The following is a 19,851-nucleotide window of genomic DNA, read 5'->3' on the forward strand; positions in this document are numbered from 1 at the left end:
GCTCACATCCCTGAGACGGCCACAACCTGTGCACAACAGCTGCTACACCTAACACAGGAACACAACATGCCCACACATTTTATTATGATGAATGGTCAGAAAATTCACTTAAACCTACATCTTCAGCATCACAGCTTAAAGTAACTGTTACTCACTGCCACTTCTTGATTTTCTTTGATTTTTTTATAACCTTTGATTGAGTGCTATTTTTTTTTTTTCTTCTTTGAAATCTCCTTAGTAAACTGGCTAAATAAAAGTCAGCCAACAGCATTCCATTTCCTAAGCTTTGGCAGAATCTCCATCATTGACAGAAATCAGTACCATTCTTTTTACATCTTTTTAGAACTTAATTACAAATTTTCCCTGTGTTTTAATTAGGAGTTCTCTGGGAAGCTCTTTTCTTACCAAGACATTCAGAAATCACCATTTATGATGCAGCCCAAAGGACACTGAACACATTATGGTATTTTGACACTTCATTTTCACATTTAGAGAAAAAATTGCACTTCTACATATGAAAGAATTCTAATTTCCTTGATAAACTAACAGAGCAGCAATGCTGTTTTACATAAAATAAGTATATGCAGTGGGAGGTTTAAAAGTCAAATTTAAGGAGGGTGTGGAGGGGCATGGTGAAGAGAGTAAAGCCCTTACCCACCTGCCTTTGATCAGCAGAACACCTGCACTTTGCTTTCTTTGTGGATTTGAAGACTGCACAGGACATACCATTACCTGCTGCATGGCTAAATGCACATCAACAGCAAGACACACTTTATTCACTGGAGTTCAGCCACAGAGAGATCCTTACCTACCCCAGAAAGCAAGCTTCTGTTAGCTTTAATTTTCTTACAGTCTTCCTGAAGTCACAGACCAACATCTGTACCAAAGCATGAACTTTGAAAGGAACCTACATCAACTGACTAAAAACCACGCATCTTTTAAACACAGAAATCACTGCAATACCACCTTGAAGTTCAGTGACTGCAGCCTATGCTGCCAGACAATCCCAGACAATACTGAGTGCTCTGCTCAGAGCTCCAGACACTGCGAAAGCTCAAACATCTTCACAGAGGCAGGTGACAGAATGCCACAGCCCTTATCCTATGCAGGTTCTGCTCACACGTTCATCACTCCATCACTGAATACCTTCAGAAGCACATCATAACACACTCATGGCTTTCCTCTCCAAAACATTCTCCAGAGAAGGATGCAAATGTAGCAGAGCGTGCTGCTTCAGAATTGTTTATGTTATTAAATACAGCCACAGCAGAGAAGTCAGTGTCGAAGGCACGTGCCTGGCAGAAGGGAAAGGCCATCACAAATTGCATCTCTGTGGAGGTACCTGTAACAATCACAAATTGTTCCAAGCAAAAATAAGCACAGCTTTCTGCACAAACAAGTCCTGTTGACTGCAGAAGGCTACCAAAGAAAAACAGAGGAAGGGAGAAGGCAGTGAAGATCCCCAGGAAAGGCTTCACTAAATGCTGCCTTCCATCCAGCACATACAACAATCACTAAGCTTGTGACATGACCTAAGCTATGTCTGTGTTACATCCATGGCTCTATCTGGGCACACACACAGCTCACGCATACATCATTACCTTAGAAGAAGCCATAACACACACAAGCAAAGCAGCAATGACAAAACTTTACTTTAAATGGTTACAAACATGAATGCAGATGTGGCATCACAGCTCATATGCTTCTTAGGAACAAGTCTTCGCACTTAGTCAGTTCTTCAGACTATTTTGTGTACTCAAGATGTCCCACCTGCTGATTCTCACATGTGGAACTGCACAATACCTTTGGAAAATGAGCCTTAGTGGACTGCTTTATCAGCTGCTTAACAACTCACCCCATAAAGGCAGCAGGTTGTATGCTGCCCAGCATGCCACATCCACACACAATTAAAATATCAACTGAAAGCATAAATGCAAAACGGTCACTTTTCTGATAAAAGCACAGTTACTTATCTTTATTTTGAATAAACATTTTATTCTTCAGGTCACCACCATAAGGCAATATGCCATCAATTCATCCACACAAATTCACAGGAAATGCCCTTAACACTTCTGTAGGGACCCAAAGTCAAATGCAGCAGGTCTCTGCTCAGCCCTGAAGCTACACTACAAGTAGTTTTGCTGACTGCACTGCACATGACAGCTGTTGAGGAGCAGTGTGAGGTCTCCACAGATGGAAACTGCTGTTCAGGATCAACACAGAGAGTGAGCTAAGTAACATTCTTTTGCCAGTATCATTGACAGATGTATCCCTGTGTGCCTGTATTCTCACCTAACAGCTGTCAGGGAACGAGTGTTTGAAAGCTCACAGTCCCAGTGCATTACACAAGCATTCAAGCTGGCAATGGTTAACCCAATAAGAAGCTGGACACATGCACTGATGAGAAAGATGCTCTGACAATCTGATTCTGCAGTACTTTGCTTTCACCACTAGCAGAGTACCTTAAGTACCAAATTTCTGAAGGAATTTCAGTTACTGGAAACTATCAACTTAAAATCAAGAGTTGTTAATCACCTGTTTTTGAAACGATACCTCTTCTGAATGCATTTATAGGCACTATCAAGCCCAGTATGGCTTCTAATGAGGTTAGAAGCAGCAGTTATAGCTAAGTTCCAACACGCCATGCTCTACCCCTGCCTGACTCTTCCCGGCAGATGTGCTCTTGCCTTTAGCACTTTGGACATGCAAAGCCCAATGACACTTCTGCTGCCACCCAAAAACCCAGGCTTACCCTTCCTCCTCTCCAGTCTCTTTATCTTCAGAAGTGCAGGTCTTTCAAGCATTCAGTCAACCCACTTCGTACCAATGAAGGCACGGTGCCCATTCCCCCTCACAACCAAGAGCCTTCCTCTTTCCTGCAGCCCCACAACAGGCTCCAACCCCTCACACCCACTGGGACTGTGACTGCTGCTAAGCCACCTACCTTCAGGTTACTACATTTACAGTCACTTGTTCTCTTCTTTGAATGTGGATTTCCAGTATTGTGGAGTTCCACCAACATTAACCATTAGGAAGCTAAACAATTCACTCTTACCACAGACATTTCCTAGCTCAAAATTCAAGGAAACCCCTGACACCTTGAATATCACTGCAAAGGAACACTTCAATTTTCTTCCAACACCACTATGCAAGTTCCAACAGAGCGTATCTTCCCCCCCCCCTTCTGAATACTCACCAAAGAAGCTATCAGAAAATCTGCAGTTGTGAAACACTCTCTCTCAGAGGGGTTAAAACTCAGAGCTCTGGGATGAAGAATACTAAACTTCAAGAAATCCTGTGCTTGGTTCTCTGCAGTTACTTCAAACACCATTCAGAATGTCTTGCATGCATGAGATAATGAGAAAGGTAAAGCATGTAGAATCATGACTTTAATACCACGCTCAAAGACTACCGCTGGAAACAGGAAGCTGGCAACACATGGGCTAACAAGTATGCTTATTTCCAGCAAGGATCAGCTGGGAGCTGCTCTGTTCCCAGTAATTCCAACCACACTGAATGCTGGCTGACGTGACATCTGAATGTTACACACATCTCCTTACTGTAAGCAGCCATTTAGTTTTCCAGCTGCCTTCTGGGAGCAGGTGACAGTCATTTTCACTTCTGCAGAGCTTACAGCTGGAGAAATACAGAACGTTTCTTAAATCGTAAACTATCAGGTCTATTAGAGATGATCTATTACCGTTCATAATCCAAAATAAATAAACGAACTTGAGCCAGGAACTCAGGGTTTCATAACCTTTCAATATAGAGGCTATACAGAGGCAAACAACCTGACACTGCCCAGCAGCGGTTCACACTGAAGCAAACCTGAAATAGCAGTTATTTCTGTTTATCAACCTCTACAAACATCTGTTCCTATTCAGAAGTTTTGACCTTCTTTGTTGCTGCTTTTCAAATGATTCAAACACTATCCAGAGAATTTCTCCACATTTCTATCTTCCATCCTCCCGATAGGAACTGATGTTACAAATGAGCTTTCACTCCAGTTAGACTGCTGGAGTCTGCTTCTCTCAGCTTAGTTGTCACTGTAGCAGATCAGACACTGGCATAAGCCCACTGGATCAATGCTGGCTCAGGAATTCCACACACAAGCATCCCTGAGCACCAATGAAAGCCCAGACAGTGCTTGGCAAGCAGCTCCCCATCAGCAGTGCTGGCTTCAGCAGTCTTCCCCAGCATTCACTCATTCCTTTGCCCTCTGTTATGCTGCTACAGCTGTCTGTGCAGCCACACAGGGAACCAGACTGGGAAATTATCCAGATCAACAATGACCCAGTAAAGAATTTCCATGTGCCAGCCAGGTCCTTCACCCAGTAAAGTCAGTTCTGGCCACCTCACAATTTACATAGCCTTTGCTGTCTGCTGCCAGCAGGATTACCAAGCACACAGGACACAATCATACTTTGTTCTTCCTATCAGCTCTAATTTTTAACACTAATTTTTTTATATTGAAGGTACCAAACTATCAATGAGCAATATCCATGGTAGAATATAGACCAAATGCCCACAAATTTATTCTCATCCATGTCTCACGGGAAGAAGTTCCATTATGTGAGCACAAAAGATCAGCTCCATCGATAACTCCTGATGTCACAGCGTTCCACTGCAGACAGATTGCCATAAAGGATCTGGAACTGCAACTTTATTTTGAGAACAGGACACGCTTTACACACTACTCCCTTTCTCACACTGCACTGACAGAAAGCTTTGACAGAAGAGTCGGAATTTTATCCCTTCCTCAATGAAAAAAAAGTAATGAGAAAAAACTAAAAACTAAAAAAATCAATCAATCAATTCTAACAGCGCATCCTCTTCCTTCTTTCTGGTGGCATAAGAAGATTAACAGGTAATGCCAATTGTTAACACTTCAATTTTGACACTATCCACTAAGAAAAATCATAAAGCCATGACAGATGCCAACTGAAAATTGGTGGCAACACAAATCAAACAACCAACACAAACCATGAGATGACTCTTAAGAAGTGAATGAGTGACCCCAGTCAAAGTTGCAGCTTCTTTAAAGTCACAGAAAAATCAGAAAACTCATGAAAATTACCAGGTATCTTTCTGTCTTGGACAAAAGCCTCTCAAACAGTGAACAAAGAAGCGTGCTGAGCAAAGAGAATATAATTCTTTTCCATAAAACTTCTTCCAATTATCGAAAGGCAGAGAGAGCTCCTGTGAGGACAACAAACAGCCCCAGTTCTGAAACAATTACATAAGTAATTCATGTAAGTAGCCTATTTGGAGTAAGTGCTATTTCTTAAAGCCTCAACATATGCTAGCACTGATATGTGAAGCCCACCACTGTGGCATTCTAGGATATTTTAGGCACACTTCACACCTTATACAGGGAAGAGTGCAACCGGCCTGCAAAGTCTGCAGTGCTGGCTGCAGCTTTTCACACATAGCACAGCTAAGCTGTAGCATCAGAGAGTTAAGTCCTACGTCTTCTAGAGATAAACCATTCCTCCTCCTCACAGTATTTCTTTTCCAATTACAGCCTTGGTATAGAAAGAGAAGAACACTCAGTCTTTGCATGTTGTTTTGATAAATAAGACCGGACAATTTCTAGTGTACAAGCATTATCTTTCCTAAGTTACTGGAGTGCCTTCCTTAGAACTCAAAGTATACCTAATTAATTCTAGTTAGAGAAATATGTGTTATCCAGGTAGAGTTGTGTATGCTTTTATTTAGTCCTTGTAACCACACGCTGCAAGACAAAGGTTTCAGCCCTGCTATGGAGTGCCTAGTCACGTTTAAAAACATAGCTGTGGTTTGAATTGGAAGCCTCGTTCATTATGCGGTTAGTTCTGCATACAAATAAATAACCTCCTTAAAAGTCTGTCAGCTGCCCAGGCATTAGCTAGGAGTGTGTTTAATATTGAAACCTCGTGCCTTTTAAGAATTATACGATGTTCTAGTATACTCACTTTCAGTACATAACTTGCCAAAAGCTTCAAAGGTGACATCTTTTCATCCATTCTCGATTAGAAGGGAAAATGAAGTTTCCTCCCCTCAATTGCAGTTATCTATACGCAGGAACCTTTCCAAGTATCTTCCAACTCTGATTTTGCAGCAGGGTATTTTTCATTAAAGCAGGAGATTTTTCTCTCCAGCAGGGAAGCAAGTGTATAGCAGAGTCAGCCTGCTCACATGGACTGAAACTGCTGATGTGTGAAGGATATCATTACATGTCACAGCCCTGGATCTGTTTGGGTGCAAAATCCACTCCCACAGAGAGCTGGCACAAACCCTATTCCTACCTACAAGAGGTACTTTAAGGACTCAGAATTCCAGTGGAAGTTTTGTGTGCAACTGGAATGATACTTTAAATACATGCTGTGAACCTCAACAATAGTTAATTAATTATTAACTATTATTAAATATTATTAACTAATATTAAATATTAATTAATTAATATAAATATATATATATATTAAAAACGGTATTCTTTTTCCGGGGGAAAAAAACCAAAAATGTGCTCCTTTGTTTTTTAGAGTCCAAAGCAGCCTTGCTATTGAGAAGGGGGGAGAAAAAGCTAAAGATTGAACTGTACCACACCTTGGAATACTGTGACTTAAGTTTCATAAGGTACCAAACAGACTGCAAATTGTAAAAACACTTACCTAAATGATCAGTAAGTAACACACTACTGTAAGGCACTGATTTGATACTACCTCATAAAATACAATATATAGTCTTGGCAAGGACACTAGCTTATTGAATTCAAATGGGATACTACTGCTATGTGAAAAGAACCTGAAAAGGAAGAAGAAAAAAAAAGGAAAAAACACAACCAGAAATCAGACTCCAGAACAGAGACACCACTGCTGGCACAACAGAAAGGGAATGTGAAGGTGCACAGCCTGAACAAGTTCAATAATCAGACAGTTCTGAGGCACAAGAAGCAATGTTTCTGACAGATGACTCCACCCTACAGTGTCTCTTAAAATCATCAAATTAACCATTTAAATTCCAACACAGGTAGCAAACAGAAAGGAGGCAGATTTAGAAAATGTTTGTTTGTCACTTCATTAAGTAGCAGAGCTATCAAGCAAAACACATCTCCCTACGCAGTCAAGCACTGCTCAGTAGCACAGGTAGAGCAGTCCCAGGGCGCTGCAGCAAATGCAACCGTGGCAGTTCCACAAACTCATACTGCAGACACTCAGGATATCATCTTAGAAATTCCAGGGCTGATTCCTAGTTGAGCTGTGGAATTCAGTCTAGGGCACTGGTGGAGGAGATCTATGCAGTTCCTAAGCAGATTCTCCCTCACCTCTCCAGGAGACTGTTTGCTCTGTCCTCTGCCTTCTCTCTCTAGATCCAAGAAAATAAAGGGATCCGTTGTGAGAACTGGAGCAACTGAGTAACCAAGTCTCTTTTCAGCCACGGTGCAGAAGCTGCTGGAAGCTCCCTTCCCTACCAGATTATTCTCTATCCACCAACTTCAGTGCCTGTACACACTGCTAGACAGCTTTCACTTCAGCTGAAATACTGAGGTGCCTGAATAAAACCAACCAAAAAAAGGTAATTATTGAGTCTTGCACTTCTCTCCCCCTTAACAGCATCCCTAACTGCCCGGATGCTCCAACCCATGTAAGCTCTTGGTGAGTACAAGAAATAGCCTCAAGAATTTCACCATTATTGTAGAGGTTAAACTTCTAGGAAGCAACAAACAACCAAAGTTACCTATGTGCACTGCAAAAGTAAACTGTTAAGGTAGCAGCATCTACTGCAGAGGGTGAGTGCCCTCCCCAAAGAAAACATTCACCAGTATCTTTATAGCCTTACCAGCTTTTTTTAGCACCATAATTTCAAGTTATAGCTCCCATGGTAACTTGATTCAGCTCTCCAGAAGCTCTGCAGATCAGTTGAAGCACAGCAAACTAGAGCTACACCTTTCCAGTTTACAGTACCTACAGAAATAAACCGGAGGCAAGCAGGAACCTGGGCCAACAGATTCATTGGCTGGGGGAGGAGGAGGAAGGAAAAACTTCATAGTGAGCTCTAACACCTCAGTCCAAAGCCCAGGACACAAGTCCAGCAGTTATCATTCTTTTTGACTCTCCCAGGAGCTTCTCACTTGCCTCTTGTGAGCCACCCCCTGCATCCGAAGCTGCCCTCTCCCACTTATTTTTAGCAGGTAAGTAAATAGCCACCCACCTCAAAGTGCCAAAAATTAATCAACACTGGAACAACCAAGCTGCTTGCAGGCAACTGTGAAACACAAGTTTCAAGAAGTTCACGAACAACTTCTTTTTAAAGCAGAAGTCTTGCGTCTGTAGTTTGAAAAAATCTTTTCCTGATCTTTTTTGGAAGCAGATATCACAGTTCTGACAGCACACACAAAGTCTCCTGATTTCTAGGGCAAGTGACTGCAGTAGCCAACTGCAGTTGCAATTTCCTCAATAAGACACGACAAGGCCAGGAGTGACCTCAGCCTGTATCTCGCTGTATGGCTGGGGCACACCTCAAACCAAGGCTGTAAGCAAGAGGGCAGAGTTCTATATGGAGCAAGAAAACTGCCTCTGAAAATACTTCGGGCAGAGAAGCGTCAGAAGCAGAAATGCACCACAGCACAAATCCAAAGCACCAAGCTCTTCAGGCCTCCCTCCTAGGCTTCCCTGTCAGCTGTCACCTGACAAGGAATAACGCACTGAACTCGGCTGCCAGCTGAGGACACAGTTATCAGACCTTCCCCTTAGTTCTTAAGGAAGAGAGTTAGGAGAGTTGTGATCATGCTGTGGGGAGAAAACAGACAGGCTGCTCCCCAGCGAAACACTTTCTATTACATAAATAATACTTGAGAAAAGCTGCACAATCACTTGTCTGATGCACTGTATCTAAACACAAGAACATTGATGTATTTGGCTGACTTTACTATTAAATGACATCTCAGGCTTTGCAAGCGTATGGGGTAAAGCAGGCAGATCACAGAACTGACTTCCCAGGCTGTCAGCTGTGAAACTATAACTCTCTTAACACGTCTCTTTCTATTTAATAAAGTAACTTCAAGACAAGCGAACATCCTGCCAAGACAGCCAGCCCCGCCTGGTCTGCACACACGTTTCTATCTTTTGAGCACTCAGATATTTGGACTTGCGCACAAGTTTCCACCCCACACTGCTTGGAAATTGCATACTTTTATAGGCAAAGGACAGAAGAGCTGTGGAGCTCACCTCCCTCAAACACACAGCGCGACTGCATGCTCACCCAGCCAAAACTTTTCAGTGTTTTGCTCCTAAGCTGAACGCTGATAGGGCGTTTAGGTCCGCTCACAGCTGCGACACGGAGACCTTCAGCACTTGTGCACGAGTTGGACACCGATCCACGCAAACCCTTCGGCAGATTTAGGCCCTATCCGTGAACTTTTAAAGACTTAGCGCACAGAACGTTTTATCTTGCATCCCTCCTGCTCGTTAAAAACAAACACCGAAGAAAAAGGAGAGAACGACAGAGCCCCTCACGTCTGACAGCGCTGCCGGCACAACTTTAAACGCCGTCAGCGCAGCGAGGAGCCCCGACAGGGGACGGCCGCCGCGCCGCTAGCCCCCAACACGCGGCAACGAAGACCCGCGGCCGCCGCCCGGCCCGGCAGCGACCGGCGCACCCGGCACGGCCCCGGCCGGCCGGCTCCCCCGCGCCCTTTGTTCCGGCCCGAGGCGGACCGCCCGCTCCCGAACTTTTGTTTGCGGGCCCGGGCAGCGCGCAGCCCGAGCGGCCCCGAGGCGGCGGAGGCCGGAACCCCCCACCCGACCCCCGGTCATCCCGCGCCCCCCGGGACGGCGCCGAGCCCCCGGCCCGCACCGTGATGTTGCAGTGGATGGTGAGCGGCGGCGGCGGCGGAGGGCCGGAGCCCGGCGGCGGCGGCAGGAGCACGAACTGGCAGTGCAGCTCGTCCAGCTTCCAGGAGACGATGCGGAAGCGCTCGTGGTCCTTGTCGAAGATGGACTCGAGGAACTTCAGCTCGGCCTTGAGCCCTGACACCGACATCCTGGCCTCATCTCCGGGCCCGGGCCCGGGCCCGCGCCGCCTCGCCTCGGCCCGGCCCCGGCCGCGCCTGCGGGGCGGAAGATGGCGGAGGGCGGGGGCCCGGGGCAGCCCCAGCGGCGGGGGACGGCGAGCGGCGGCCCTTCGCGCGGCCTCACACACCCCGCGCTCTCTCCGAAGGGCGACGGCGCGGCTCGCTCCCCTGCCCGTTCCCCCTTCCCTTTCCTCCCGGCGGGCTGGGCCAGGCCGGGCCCGCCCCGCCCTGCCCCGCCCTCCCCGCGCTAGGCCGGCCCCGCGGCCCGGGACGCACGCAGCAGGGCTGGCCGTCCCCGCTCCGCCCCCCCGCCGCCCCCGGGCTGTGCTCCGCCCCGCCCCCCGCTCCCCGCCATCACGTACCTGCGCTCCGCACCACGCGCGGTCCCACCGCCGCTGCGAGAAGTCAGCCCGTGTCCCCATGGATTGGTACGAACAGAACTCCGCGTCCAGCTGAAATGAGGCGATAGAGGCCAATTAAAAAAAAACACAAACACGAGCGTTTCATTGAAGTTCCTCTGTAACAGTTCATATATTTCTATCTGTCCCCTCCCCCGAAGTCTGAGAGCAAAGTGGATGCTCACAACACTGAGGGACAGAGGCTGCTCCTAGCTCTGCTTCTTCAGGTCAAGTCCGCTCTGTATCCTCCCTCCCTCCTCCAACACTTTCCGTCACTGCTTTATCCATTGACAGTTGTGTGTTTGGGGATGAGGACTGTCTCTCAAATGGCACAAAGGAATGGCTGCAATGAAGTCACACCACGGCAGAGAATTTTTGCTGTTTCCCAAGCAGCTTTTAGTTAATGTACTGCACACACACATGCACACACCTGATGTTTTTTCCTTTTCCTTTGTAAAAATTGATGTTTTATATAAAACTCCTTAACTCCAGAGGAACTGGCAGCACTACACAAACCGCAACCTGGATCTTTTCAAGTGGTGAGAGCTCCAATCTCAATCCAGAAAAACAGTCAAGCACAGGCCCAGCTCCAAGCACTTGCATCTGTGGGCTTGACAGCTCCTGTCCTTCCCCACGGAGACCATGCTTTGCTACCACAGAGGCCAGGAAGGAGCAACAGCAGCTAAAAGCTCTGCATGAAAAAGGCCAGGAAAACCAAGGAGAGTAGAAAGATATAGTTTTATTATTTCTTTTTCCCTCAAGTCTCATTTGAAAGATGCCTATTTTAAAGTGAGTGCGACTCAGCTTTCCTAGAAGGGCTCAACTGCATTGGCTCTGACTGCGGAGCCTGCAAAGTGACAATGGAGCAAATAGGACAGTTGTCTGTCGAGGTATCATCACAAAGAAGATTTAAGTGTAAGGGCAAATAAGCCATAAATAAACAGCAGAGAATTACAAGTCTACCTATTGGAAAGGGAGGACCTGGAAGAGCCTTTCTGTGGGAACACTGGAAACAAAACCAAACCAACCAGCCCTTGTTATGTGTTACATGATGTGATGCATGAAACAGCAGAGGAATGAATCTGGTGACTCAGCCCTATTTCACTCACACAATGGGATTTTGGCCTAGAATGCCTCACTACAGCAGAGAGGTAGGTAGGCTCAGCAAGTTCAAACGACTGTTTTGTCACACCCTTCCCAGAACTGTCTCTATTCCTACCTCCGGTCTCCCGTTCTCCCCATCCACCTGCAAGGTTCCCACCCACCTGCCCTCCCTGTGTCTCTTGCTGCCTGTGACACCCAGGTTTTGGGCAGCTGCAGGGTGAGGACATGCCGGCTGGCTGGGAGGTGCCATGCCTGTGCTGGCTGCCCAGCTGGTGGAAGGCACCCAGCCATGCAAGCAGCATGGCGTCTCCCGGCCATCTGGCAGGCCAAACAAACTGCTACATTGGCCAAGCACAGCCTGCAAGCCATATGCTGTTTAAGTCTGGCAAAACATTCCCCTGTTCCTTCAGTCTGCCTTTTCGTTGCAGGCTTCAAGAAGCAACATGCAGCTGCACAGCCACCACTCCCCGACATTCTGTTGCACTCCTCCATATTTAGTAGGCATTGTGCAATGCTGTGACACTGCATCTCTGCCTGTGAATTCATTTTGTTGAAGTCCTTGAGAACACGCACTGGGGATGCCTTGTTCTCTGCAACACAGAAACTGCTTCAGAGGTGTAGAGAGCTGTTCATCGTGTCTGACTCAGTCCTTCCTTTGGGGACTTGCCCAGGGCTTTGACATGAATGCTATGCTGGTCACAGGATGACTTAGGAAATCCTGACTTTCCCCGAAACCAAAATGAATGCACATGGGAAAAGACCTGACATTTCTAGGTAATAAAGGAAATAAATCTTGATGAAGAGCCTCGGGAGCACTGCATTAAATTCCAGTGATTACAGACACTCTCAAGTTCCCCTGATCGATACTGCCTGAAAGCACCATCATCTGCCTTCTTTCCTATCTGTACATCTTTGACATCATGGGGACCTCTCTCTATTTATTACAGAACTAGATTTCCCCTTCCATGGGTCTGCAGTTCAACCAAACCTCTCTGTTAGGAAGAGGACATGCCTTCATAGTCCTCTGTTTCTTTTATTTCTTTATCTAGAACAAGTTTCTTAAGAGCTCTCAATTGAAACTGTCAGAAAACAGAAGATTCCTCGTTGCTTTCTCAAACAGAACTGGCAAGGAAAAAAAAGTTCAGACCAAAATGATTTTTTTCCATTAGTATTTACTGCTAGTTCTGTCTCCAGCATATTAGCTAGTCACGTCCCTGGTGGGACAGAGAGCCAAGGAGCAATGGATGAAGAGGAGTCCAGGATGAGCTAATAAGAAGGAAATGAATGATGATGTAGGATGGATGAGCTTTGATGGAAGCACCAGAAGCTGTCTAGGACTGATAGAAAGGACCTTAAAAGAGCACAGATGGATCTCAGTGTATTTTAGTCCTATTGTTCTTGTGAATGCCTCTTTCAGGTGTGCTGTGTTTCCAGCTTAACCTCTGACTGAAGCATTTGCACACTCAGGTGAGTGTTTGTGCCTATCAGAGGACTCTCTGAGAACAGCTTATGGTTCTGTGTTTGTTTCATTTCTGTCACTTACAGCTTAGCCCTTAGAAAGGGCCTTTATTTAATTCTGATCTCACTTATCTGAGATAAATAGCAAGCACCAAAGAAGGAAGTGGCATTTTAGAAGTAAGATCCCGATCTTTTGTAACCCCAAACCTTAGCAGAAGAAAGAAAAAAACAAAGTTAATGAGATGGGAGGGAAGTCTAAATTGTTTTTTAGTGATGGACAATCATAGAATGGCCTGGATTGAAAAGGACCACAACGATCATCTAGCTTCAACCCCCTGCTACTGCAGGGTCACCAACCACCAGACCAGGCTGCCCAGAGCCACATCCAGCCTGGGCATACAGTATGATTATATTAGGCAATTTGATAATAGTTGATCTTGGTGTTGAATAAGCAATTTTTTTCACAGGCAGCAGAAGAATGCAGGCCCAGAAAAGGTAAATAATAGTGGATGTCCTCATATGGAGAAAAATGAGGCAGGAAAGCTCAGCTGGAACCTCAGACAAGGCAGAAACAGTGAGTCAACAAGATCCAGCTTTTCCAAGATACAGTCCAAGCTGCCTCAGTTACTAAAGCCACACCTTTGTGTCAACTCCTGAGCTCTGAGCAACCAAGTCATAGCTTCAATAACGAAGTTGCTTTCAAAGTATTTGAGGAAAACAGTATGTCAGTGCATGAAAGTTAAAAACACTGCTGTACAATACGGCTTCAAGAAACACAGTAAGAATGGAGCCAAGACTGCTTAGTTCCTCAAATACCTCCTTGAATTTTAAAGGCTGCAACAGCTGAAGAATATCCTTTTGAAACCAACCCACCCTAAAGCAACTTTAGGCAAACAGAGCCCAAATTTTGACAGGGGTAGGTGGCAAAGCATGTCAGCAGGTACTTATTTTACAGCCACAAGCTTTAATATTAAACAGACCCTAGCAACAGACCCCAGCTTTACCCAGAATGGTCTCAGACTGCTGAAGTAGTTTCCAGTCCCAATTCTGAGTCCATCCCTGTGGTTTTGACAGCTGAGTCCAATAGGTTCCTCCTCAGAGTGTGTTGCTTAGCCAGCAAAAAGCATTTGCAAACCTGTATAGAAAACAGCAATAATCTTTCTGCAGATTTCTTCACTGTTTGTAGATTTGTCATTCTAGCTGTATTCATACACATATACAGCTAAGCAGTATGTATTTCAGAACATTCAAAAGCTAAATAACGTCTGCAAAACAAGTATGATTTTGTTTCAGGAATTGATTTATTGGCAAAAAGTACCTGAGGAAAGCAAAGCCATGTTAATCACAGTCTTGCAGTGCTGCAGATGGGCATTAGAGCATGCTGTACAAGTATATCCAAAACCAAACTCTTGGCATGCAAGTATTTCAAAATGCACTGTGAGGGAATACAACTTGTGCTCTTTATGGCTCATGTAGCCTCTTAAAAGCAGGTTAAAAACACATTTATGAAGGCAGTAAGGAATCATGCAGCTATATCTGAAGCTTGCCATTTAATAATAAAGCAGAATGAGCCATGGAAAAAAAAAAAAAAAAAGGAAAACTTGTTATCATGATTCCAAAACCTCATCTGGTTGAGAGGTGGCTGCATGCAGCATCATTCAAAGCATAAGAACAGAACAACTTCCCTGGACTCCTTGGGACTCACAACCCTTCTTTGCCGTCCACACAGAGACATAAGCCTTAAGGGGCTCAGCAAGCTTATCTTCCCTTGTCAGCACAGCAGCTTAAAAGGGATGGACAGAAGCAGAGGTCAGATGCCAGTCTCAGTCCTGCTGAATGCCTTTGGGAGGAGGGCAAGGCAGGTAAACAGGCAGATCGTCAGAGGACTAAAATTGCTAAGATGCAACCTTAAGAACAGTTAAAGATGCAACATTTCCCTTTGTTGTTCCTTATTTTGATAAGCAGGGTAACAGTTAAATCTATCAGTACTCAAAATATCAGGCCAGGGATCTGAGTTGGCAAGATACCCCAAGTCCCCAGGTCTGGAGCTTACACCACAGAAGCTTTGTTACGAATCCGGAACAGTCCCAACTGCACCATCTCTGGCCATATTCCAACCCTTGCACCCTCCTTGCTGAAGGGGAGCATAGAAAGCACCATGGAGCTGTCAGTGTCCACACTTGGAGTGTTGTCCACTCCTGTGTGCTGGGAATGCTTACAGGGAACATGGAGGAGTGAGGCTTGAAGGGGGCTCTAGGCCTGGGGCCCCTGGAGAAGCACATCCATTTGAGCTCATTCTGAAGGTTTTTTTTCATAGAAAAGAGTTGATGTGAGTTCATAAGTCGCTCCCTAGTGCACCACATAAGCATTTTTTCCCACTATCATCACAACAGGGCAGGCCATGCTTCACCCAAGGTCAAACACTATCCATTCAAATTAAAACATCGGTGAGCTAGGCTAGTGATTTTCAATCAGCCTTTGATTTGGAGGTCACAGGGGTCCATAAACAACAATTCCGGATGTGCAAAGTGCTGGTATTGGATCTTTTACATACTCTGCAAACAGTAACCCTTAAATATCCAACACACAAGAAATCGAGCTTGGTAGAGAGCACTAAAAAAAAATAGTGAAGTACATTTTTAATGACTGACCCTCTTAACTTCACGGGAAAAAGGACAGATGAGAATTTTCTCTGTCGTAAGACTGACAGTCTGACTCAGTCTCTGACATGCTATAAGAGAAGTTACATGATTACTGAGAAAAAGTCACAGAAAACATCCCAGAAAGCAGCAGTCTCAGAATAAATCACAAGATGGAACACAGAGAAGAACAAACCCTGCAATTACAACTCTGTAAATCTGACTTTTCCATATGTAAGTGTGATAAAAGTGTGCAAATCAGAATCATTCAATAAAAGTGACCTAGCAGAACCAACATATATGGCTTCAAACAAAAGTCTAAATCATAACAATCTGTAAAAATATACTAATTTACATTGCTTTTGATATTACAGTAACCACATTGCTTGACAACTGGCTTAATTGTGCAGAAGAAATAAAAACAGCAGGTTACTGAGCAGAGAAAGGTATATTTGCACGTTTAAAACAGATAATGGTTCTGCTGTGTCAGAGCTGTTCTTGAGGCTTTCATAGTGGTCCAGCAGAGACAGACAAGTGACATTATCAGATGACAGAGAGGCATTTTGAATAACGGGAAATAATTCCAAGAGGTATGGAAAATTGTAAAAATCAGAAGTAAAAAAATAATCCATTGATTTTTAGCCACAAGCCTAGTAAATGATGGTTTCCTATTGATTTATGATTTTATATCACCATTATCCTCCATCTTGCTTAGGATCACGCTGTAAATCCCCTCACCCTTTCCCAGTTGGGCAAGGAGGAACCTGATGAGGTTTAACGAGGGCAAGTGTAGAGTCTTGCACCTGGGGGGTAATAACTGCATGCATCAGTACAGATTAGGGGAGGAACCTGGTGGAGAAGAGCTCTGTGGAGAAGGACCTGGGGGTCCTGTTGGACAACTGGTTGGCCGTGAGCCAGCAGTGGCCAAGAAGGTCAGTGGTATCCTGGGGTGCATTAAAAAGAGCACGGCCAGCAGGTCGAGGGAGGTGATCCTCCTCTTTACTCTGCCCTGGTGAGGCCACGTTTTGAATACTGTGTTCAGTTCTCAGGTGCTCCCCAGTTCCAAAAAGACAGGGATCTCCCAGAAGGAGTCCAATGGAGGGCCACAAAGATGATACAGGGCCTGGAGCATCTCCCATATGAGGAAAGGATGAGGAGCAACCTGGGTCTGTCCAGCCTGGGGAAGACTGGGGGCGGAGGGAAGGAGTGAGGGGAGTCTGATTAATGGTAATAAATACCTAAAGGGGCAAAGGGATGAGGCCATGCTCTTCTCAGTGGTGTGTAGTGATAGAACAAGGAGTAATGACCTAAACTTTGAACACAGAAGTTCCACACAAACTTGCAGAAGAACTTTATGGTAAGGGTGACGGAGCACTGGAACAGGCTGTGCAGAGAGGTGGTGGGTGGTGAAGTCTCCTTCTATGGAGATATTCAAGACCAACCTGGATGCCAATCTGTAGGGAGCTGCTTTAGCAGGGGGGTTGGACTCAATGACCTCTTGAGTTCCCTTCCAACCCCTGCGATTCCATGACGGTTTATTTAGCATTGATATCTAGAAAGGAAGCGGAACATTTAAGTGAGAAAAACAAAGCGGAAAGAAAACACGAGCTAAATGTTTCACCCTGCCTCACCACACCGCGTCAGTTCGTGGCGCAGCTGAGGCAGCCCAACCAGCTCTACCAGCCCCGGCAGCGCCGTGCCCGGCGGGACCCATCCGCTCCTGTCGGTAACGCGGCGCAATGCAGCGAGCGCGCACTGCCACCCGGCGCCGAGCCGCTGTGCTGCACGGCCGGATGGAAGCAGGCGATCCCCGAAGGCGGTCCCCCAGCGCCAGGCATTCGCCCTTACCTTCAGGAGGAGGCTATTAGTGATTTATCTTCGCACAGTCATAGGAAGATGTACGGCTTCCCCTTCAGGCACGGAGAAAAGCTGGTAGTGTTTTCAAGTCTTTTTTCCATTCACGCGCAATCAGCTTTTTGTACGGAGGTTTTAGGACCGGTGATCTACCAGCTGGCGGATCTTAGCAAGCAGAAAGACCTGCCTACAAGCTACAAGAATTCTCTGAATTGGAAGCGAGTTGTGATCCAGCTGGCTTTTTCCCATAGAAGCTTTAGGATCTTGTTTCTGTGCTGTCACAAAGTGTCACAAATGCACTGCATTAATTGTGAAGTTATTACCACCATTTCTGCCTGCCCAACACTGGCAGAACAACGCCTCACCTTTGCACCAATTTGTTTGCTTTCCTGGAGGCAGGGGAATGCGTTCATACTTCTCAGCTGGTTACGTGCTAAAAAATACCTTAAAAATGAGAACAGCCATTCTTAAACACTTTACCCAGAAACCAAGTTTGAAAAGAAAAATGTAAATACCATGTGAGCAGGTAGGTCCAAATAGTTACTTAACTTGGCAGTATGGCTGCTTGTGTTGGACTGAAATTATGACCAAACTTTACATTTTCTAGATTCTTTTAAAAATCTCTTTTCTCCATACGGTCAAGAAAACTAAAATTTCCATCTTAAGTGTCGGAGGTAGTTATGAAAACAACCCAGCTTGTTCTAACACTTTTTCAGGTTGCAGAAGCAGAGACGGTGACGAGATGTAATCAAATATTCAATTTGCAACATATTCACTTAGGAAATCTCATGCTTGCACTATCTCTAGATCCGCCCTGTATCTGTGATTTTGATGACTGCGACACACGCACACTGATTGGGCTTAACTAAAGCAACCAGAATGTTTTACTGTGTCACATCACTCTCATCTAGGGAAAAAAAAAAAAATCAAGTGTAGGCTTTTTTTTTTCTTTCCTAGACAGACAAGCAGTGCCATAAAAATAACTGGGATTTAAGCACATCCTTTATATTAAAAGCAAATGCTCCACCGTTCTGCTGGATCACAGCTGTAAATCTCAGTGATGTCACAGTTTCTATGACAACCAAGTGTGATACTACATGAAGGATTATGATTTAAAGGAACGCTATTACATCTGGCCTTTCCAGCTGACACAGTCATAGCTTATCCTCCTGGACCAATCTGCTTATCTTTTTAGTCACCGAGCCCAGGGCCCAAAAGGGGAGGTTACAGTAGCACACGCTGAAAGCAAGCAAAGAGTGAGAAAAGGGAGCACTGCTCCTCTTTCTGTTCCTGCATGGCTCAAGGCTGAATTATCCTCTCCCTGACAGCTGCAGCCCTTGAGCTAGCTGACAGTAGATGCTGCAGCTGCAAGGCAGGAAGCCCAGAGCCAGGTAGAGCAGCAGTGCAGATGCTGTGCACCCATGCTCCCTTCCTGCAGAGCCCTCGTGGCCCTGGTGCCATTCCCCGGATGCATGCATCCTACAAGGTTGGTTCCACGTCTGGCTGAAGATGTGTGTCGCATCAAACCCACACCTGAGGCTTTGAATGACTGGAATTACTAACAAGCAGGTCTGGTTCCATAGATCTGGATCACTAGCCACCTCTGCTTTCCGATTAACTCATTTTCCATTTGTCTCTGCTGCACGCAGTGGCCTGGCCCTTGGGCTGCTGTGCATCCAGGAAAGGCTGAACCACCGGGTGCTTTTACAGGCAAATGAGAGGCAGCACTGCAAATCTGTTCAATGGCCCTTTTAAGCATGGAGCTGGCTTTGCTGCAAACAGCTCCCTTTAGATTAAGATAAATGCTTTACCAGGGAGATTGGTGCCGCTGCGCTTGTGAAGTCATGATACTCCTTACAAATAAAATCAGTGACTAAAAATAGGCAGCACATTTTCCTTTCTATGAGATTATGAGTTTCTTCCTTGCAAAACAGATGAGCTCATTGAAAGATAATTTTGTGATGGCCAGATAGCTTCATCATTAGATCAAAAACCATCATTGGTCGTCCAATTAAAGCTCCTTTTTATACCAGGAAAATAACTGATGTGCTGATAAACTGCCTCCACTCATTGTTACTGCAACATCCACAGCTGCTGCAAACACATCCACGTCACTGATATCTCTCACTAAAAGGTTTTTAAATGAGTTAACTCTTCCAGGAACTGGCAGATTTCTGAGGGACTGTTTGCTTATAAGATCTCATGCTTTTTGTTCCATTTCTTTTACTTACAGAGGCATTCCAATCAAGAGCTGATCACACACACTTCAACAGAGTATAATTTGGATGTCACATGCTGTTATTCTAATAGAAGGGCCAAAAGAGGGAACCTGGCCTTGAGGCTCCTT

General features: G+C 45.4%; 1 protein-coding gene and 1 long non-coding RNA gene across 2 annotated transcripts in view; both read right to left on the reverse strand.

Annotated features, from left to right (window-relative positions):
- Positions 1 to 10,055, reverse strand: part of UBE2Q2 (ubiquitin conjugating enzyme E2 Q2) — a 35,746-nt gene extending 25,691 nt beyond the window's left edge. The window contains exon 1 of the mRNA XM_042875861.1: positions 9,835 to 10,055. Coding sequence (XP_042731795.1) covers positions 9,835 to 10,020 — 186 coding nt within the window. The 5' untranslated portion in view covers positions 10,021 to 10,055. The remainder of the gene's footprint in view (positions 1 to 9,834) is intronic.
- A 382-nt stretch (positions 10,056 to 10,437) lies between these two features.
- Positions 10,438 to 19,851, reverse strand: part of LOC122182468 — an 89,257-nt gene continuing 79,843 nt past the window's right edge. Inside the window, exon 3 of the long non-coding RNA XR_006179814.1 lies at positions 10,438 to 10,503. This is a non-coding gene — a long non-coding RNA (uncharacterized LOC122182468). The remainder of the gene's footprint in view (positions 10,504 to 19,851) is intronic.

This window comes from Lagopus leucura, unplaced genomic scaffold (genome assembly GCF_019238085.1).
Source record: "Lagopus leucura isolate 7727_CA_CO unplaced genomic scaffold, USGS_WTPT01 Super-Scaffold_100015, whole genome shotgun sequence".
NCBI classification, from domain to species: domain Eukaryota; kingdom Metazoa; phylum Chordata; class Aves; order Galliformes; family Phasianidae; genus Lagopus; species Lagopus leucura.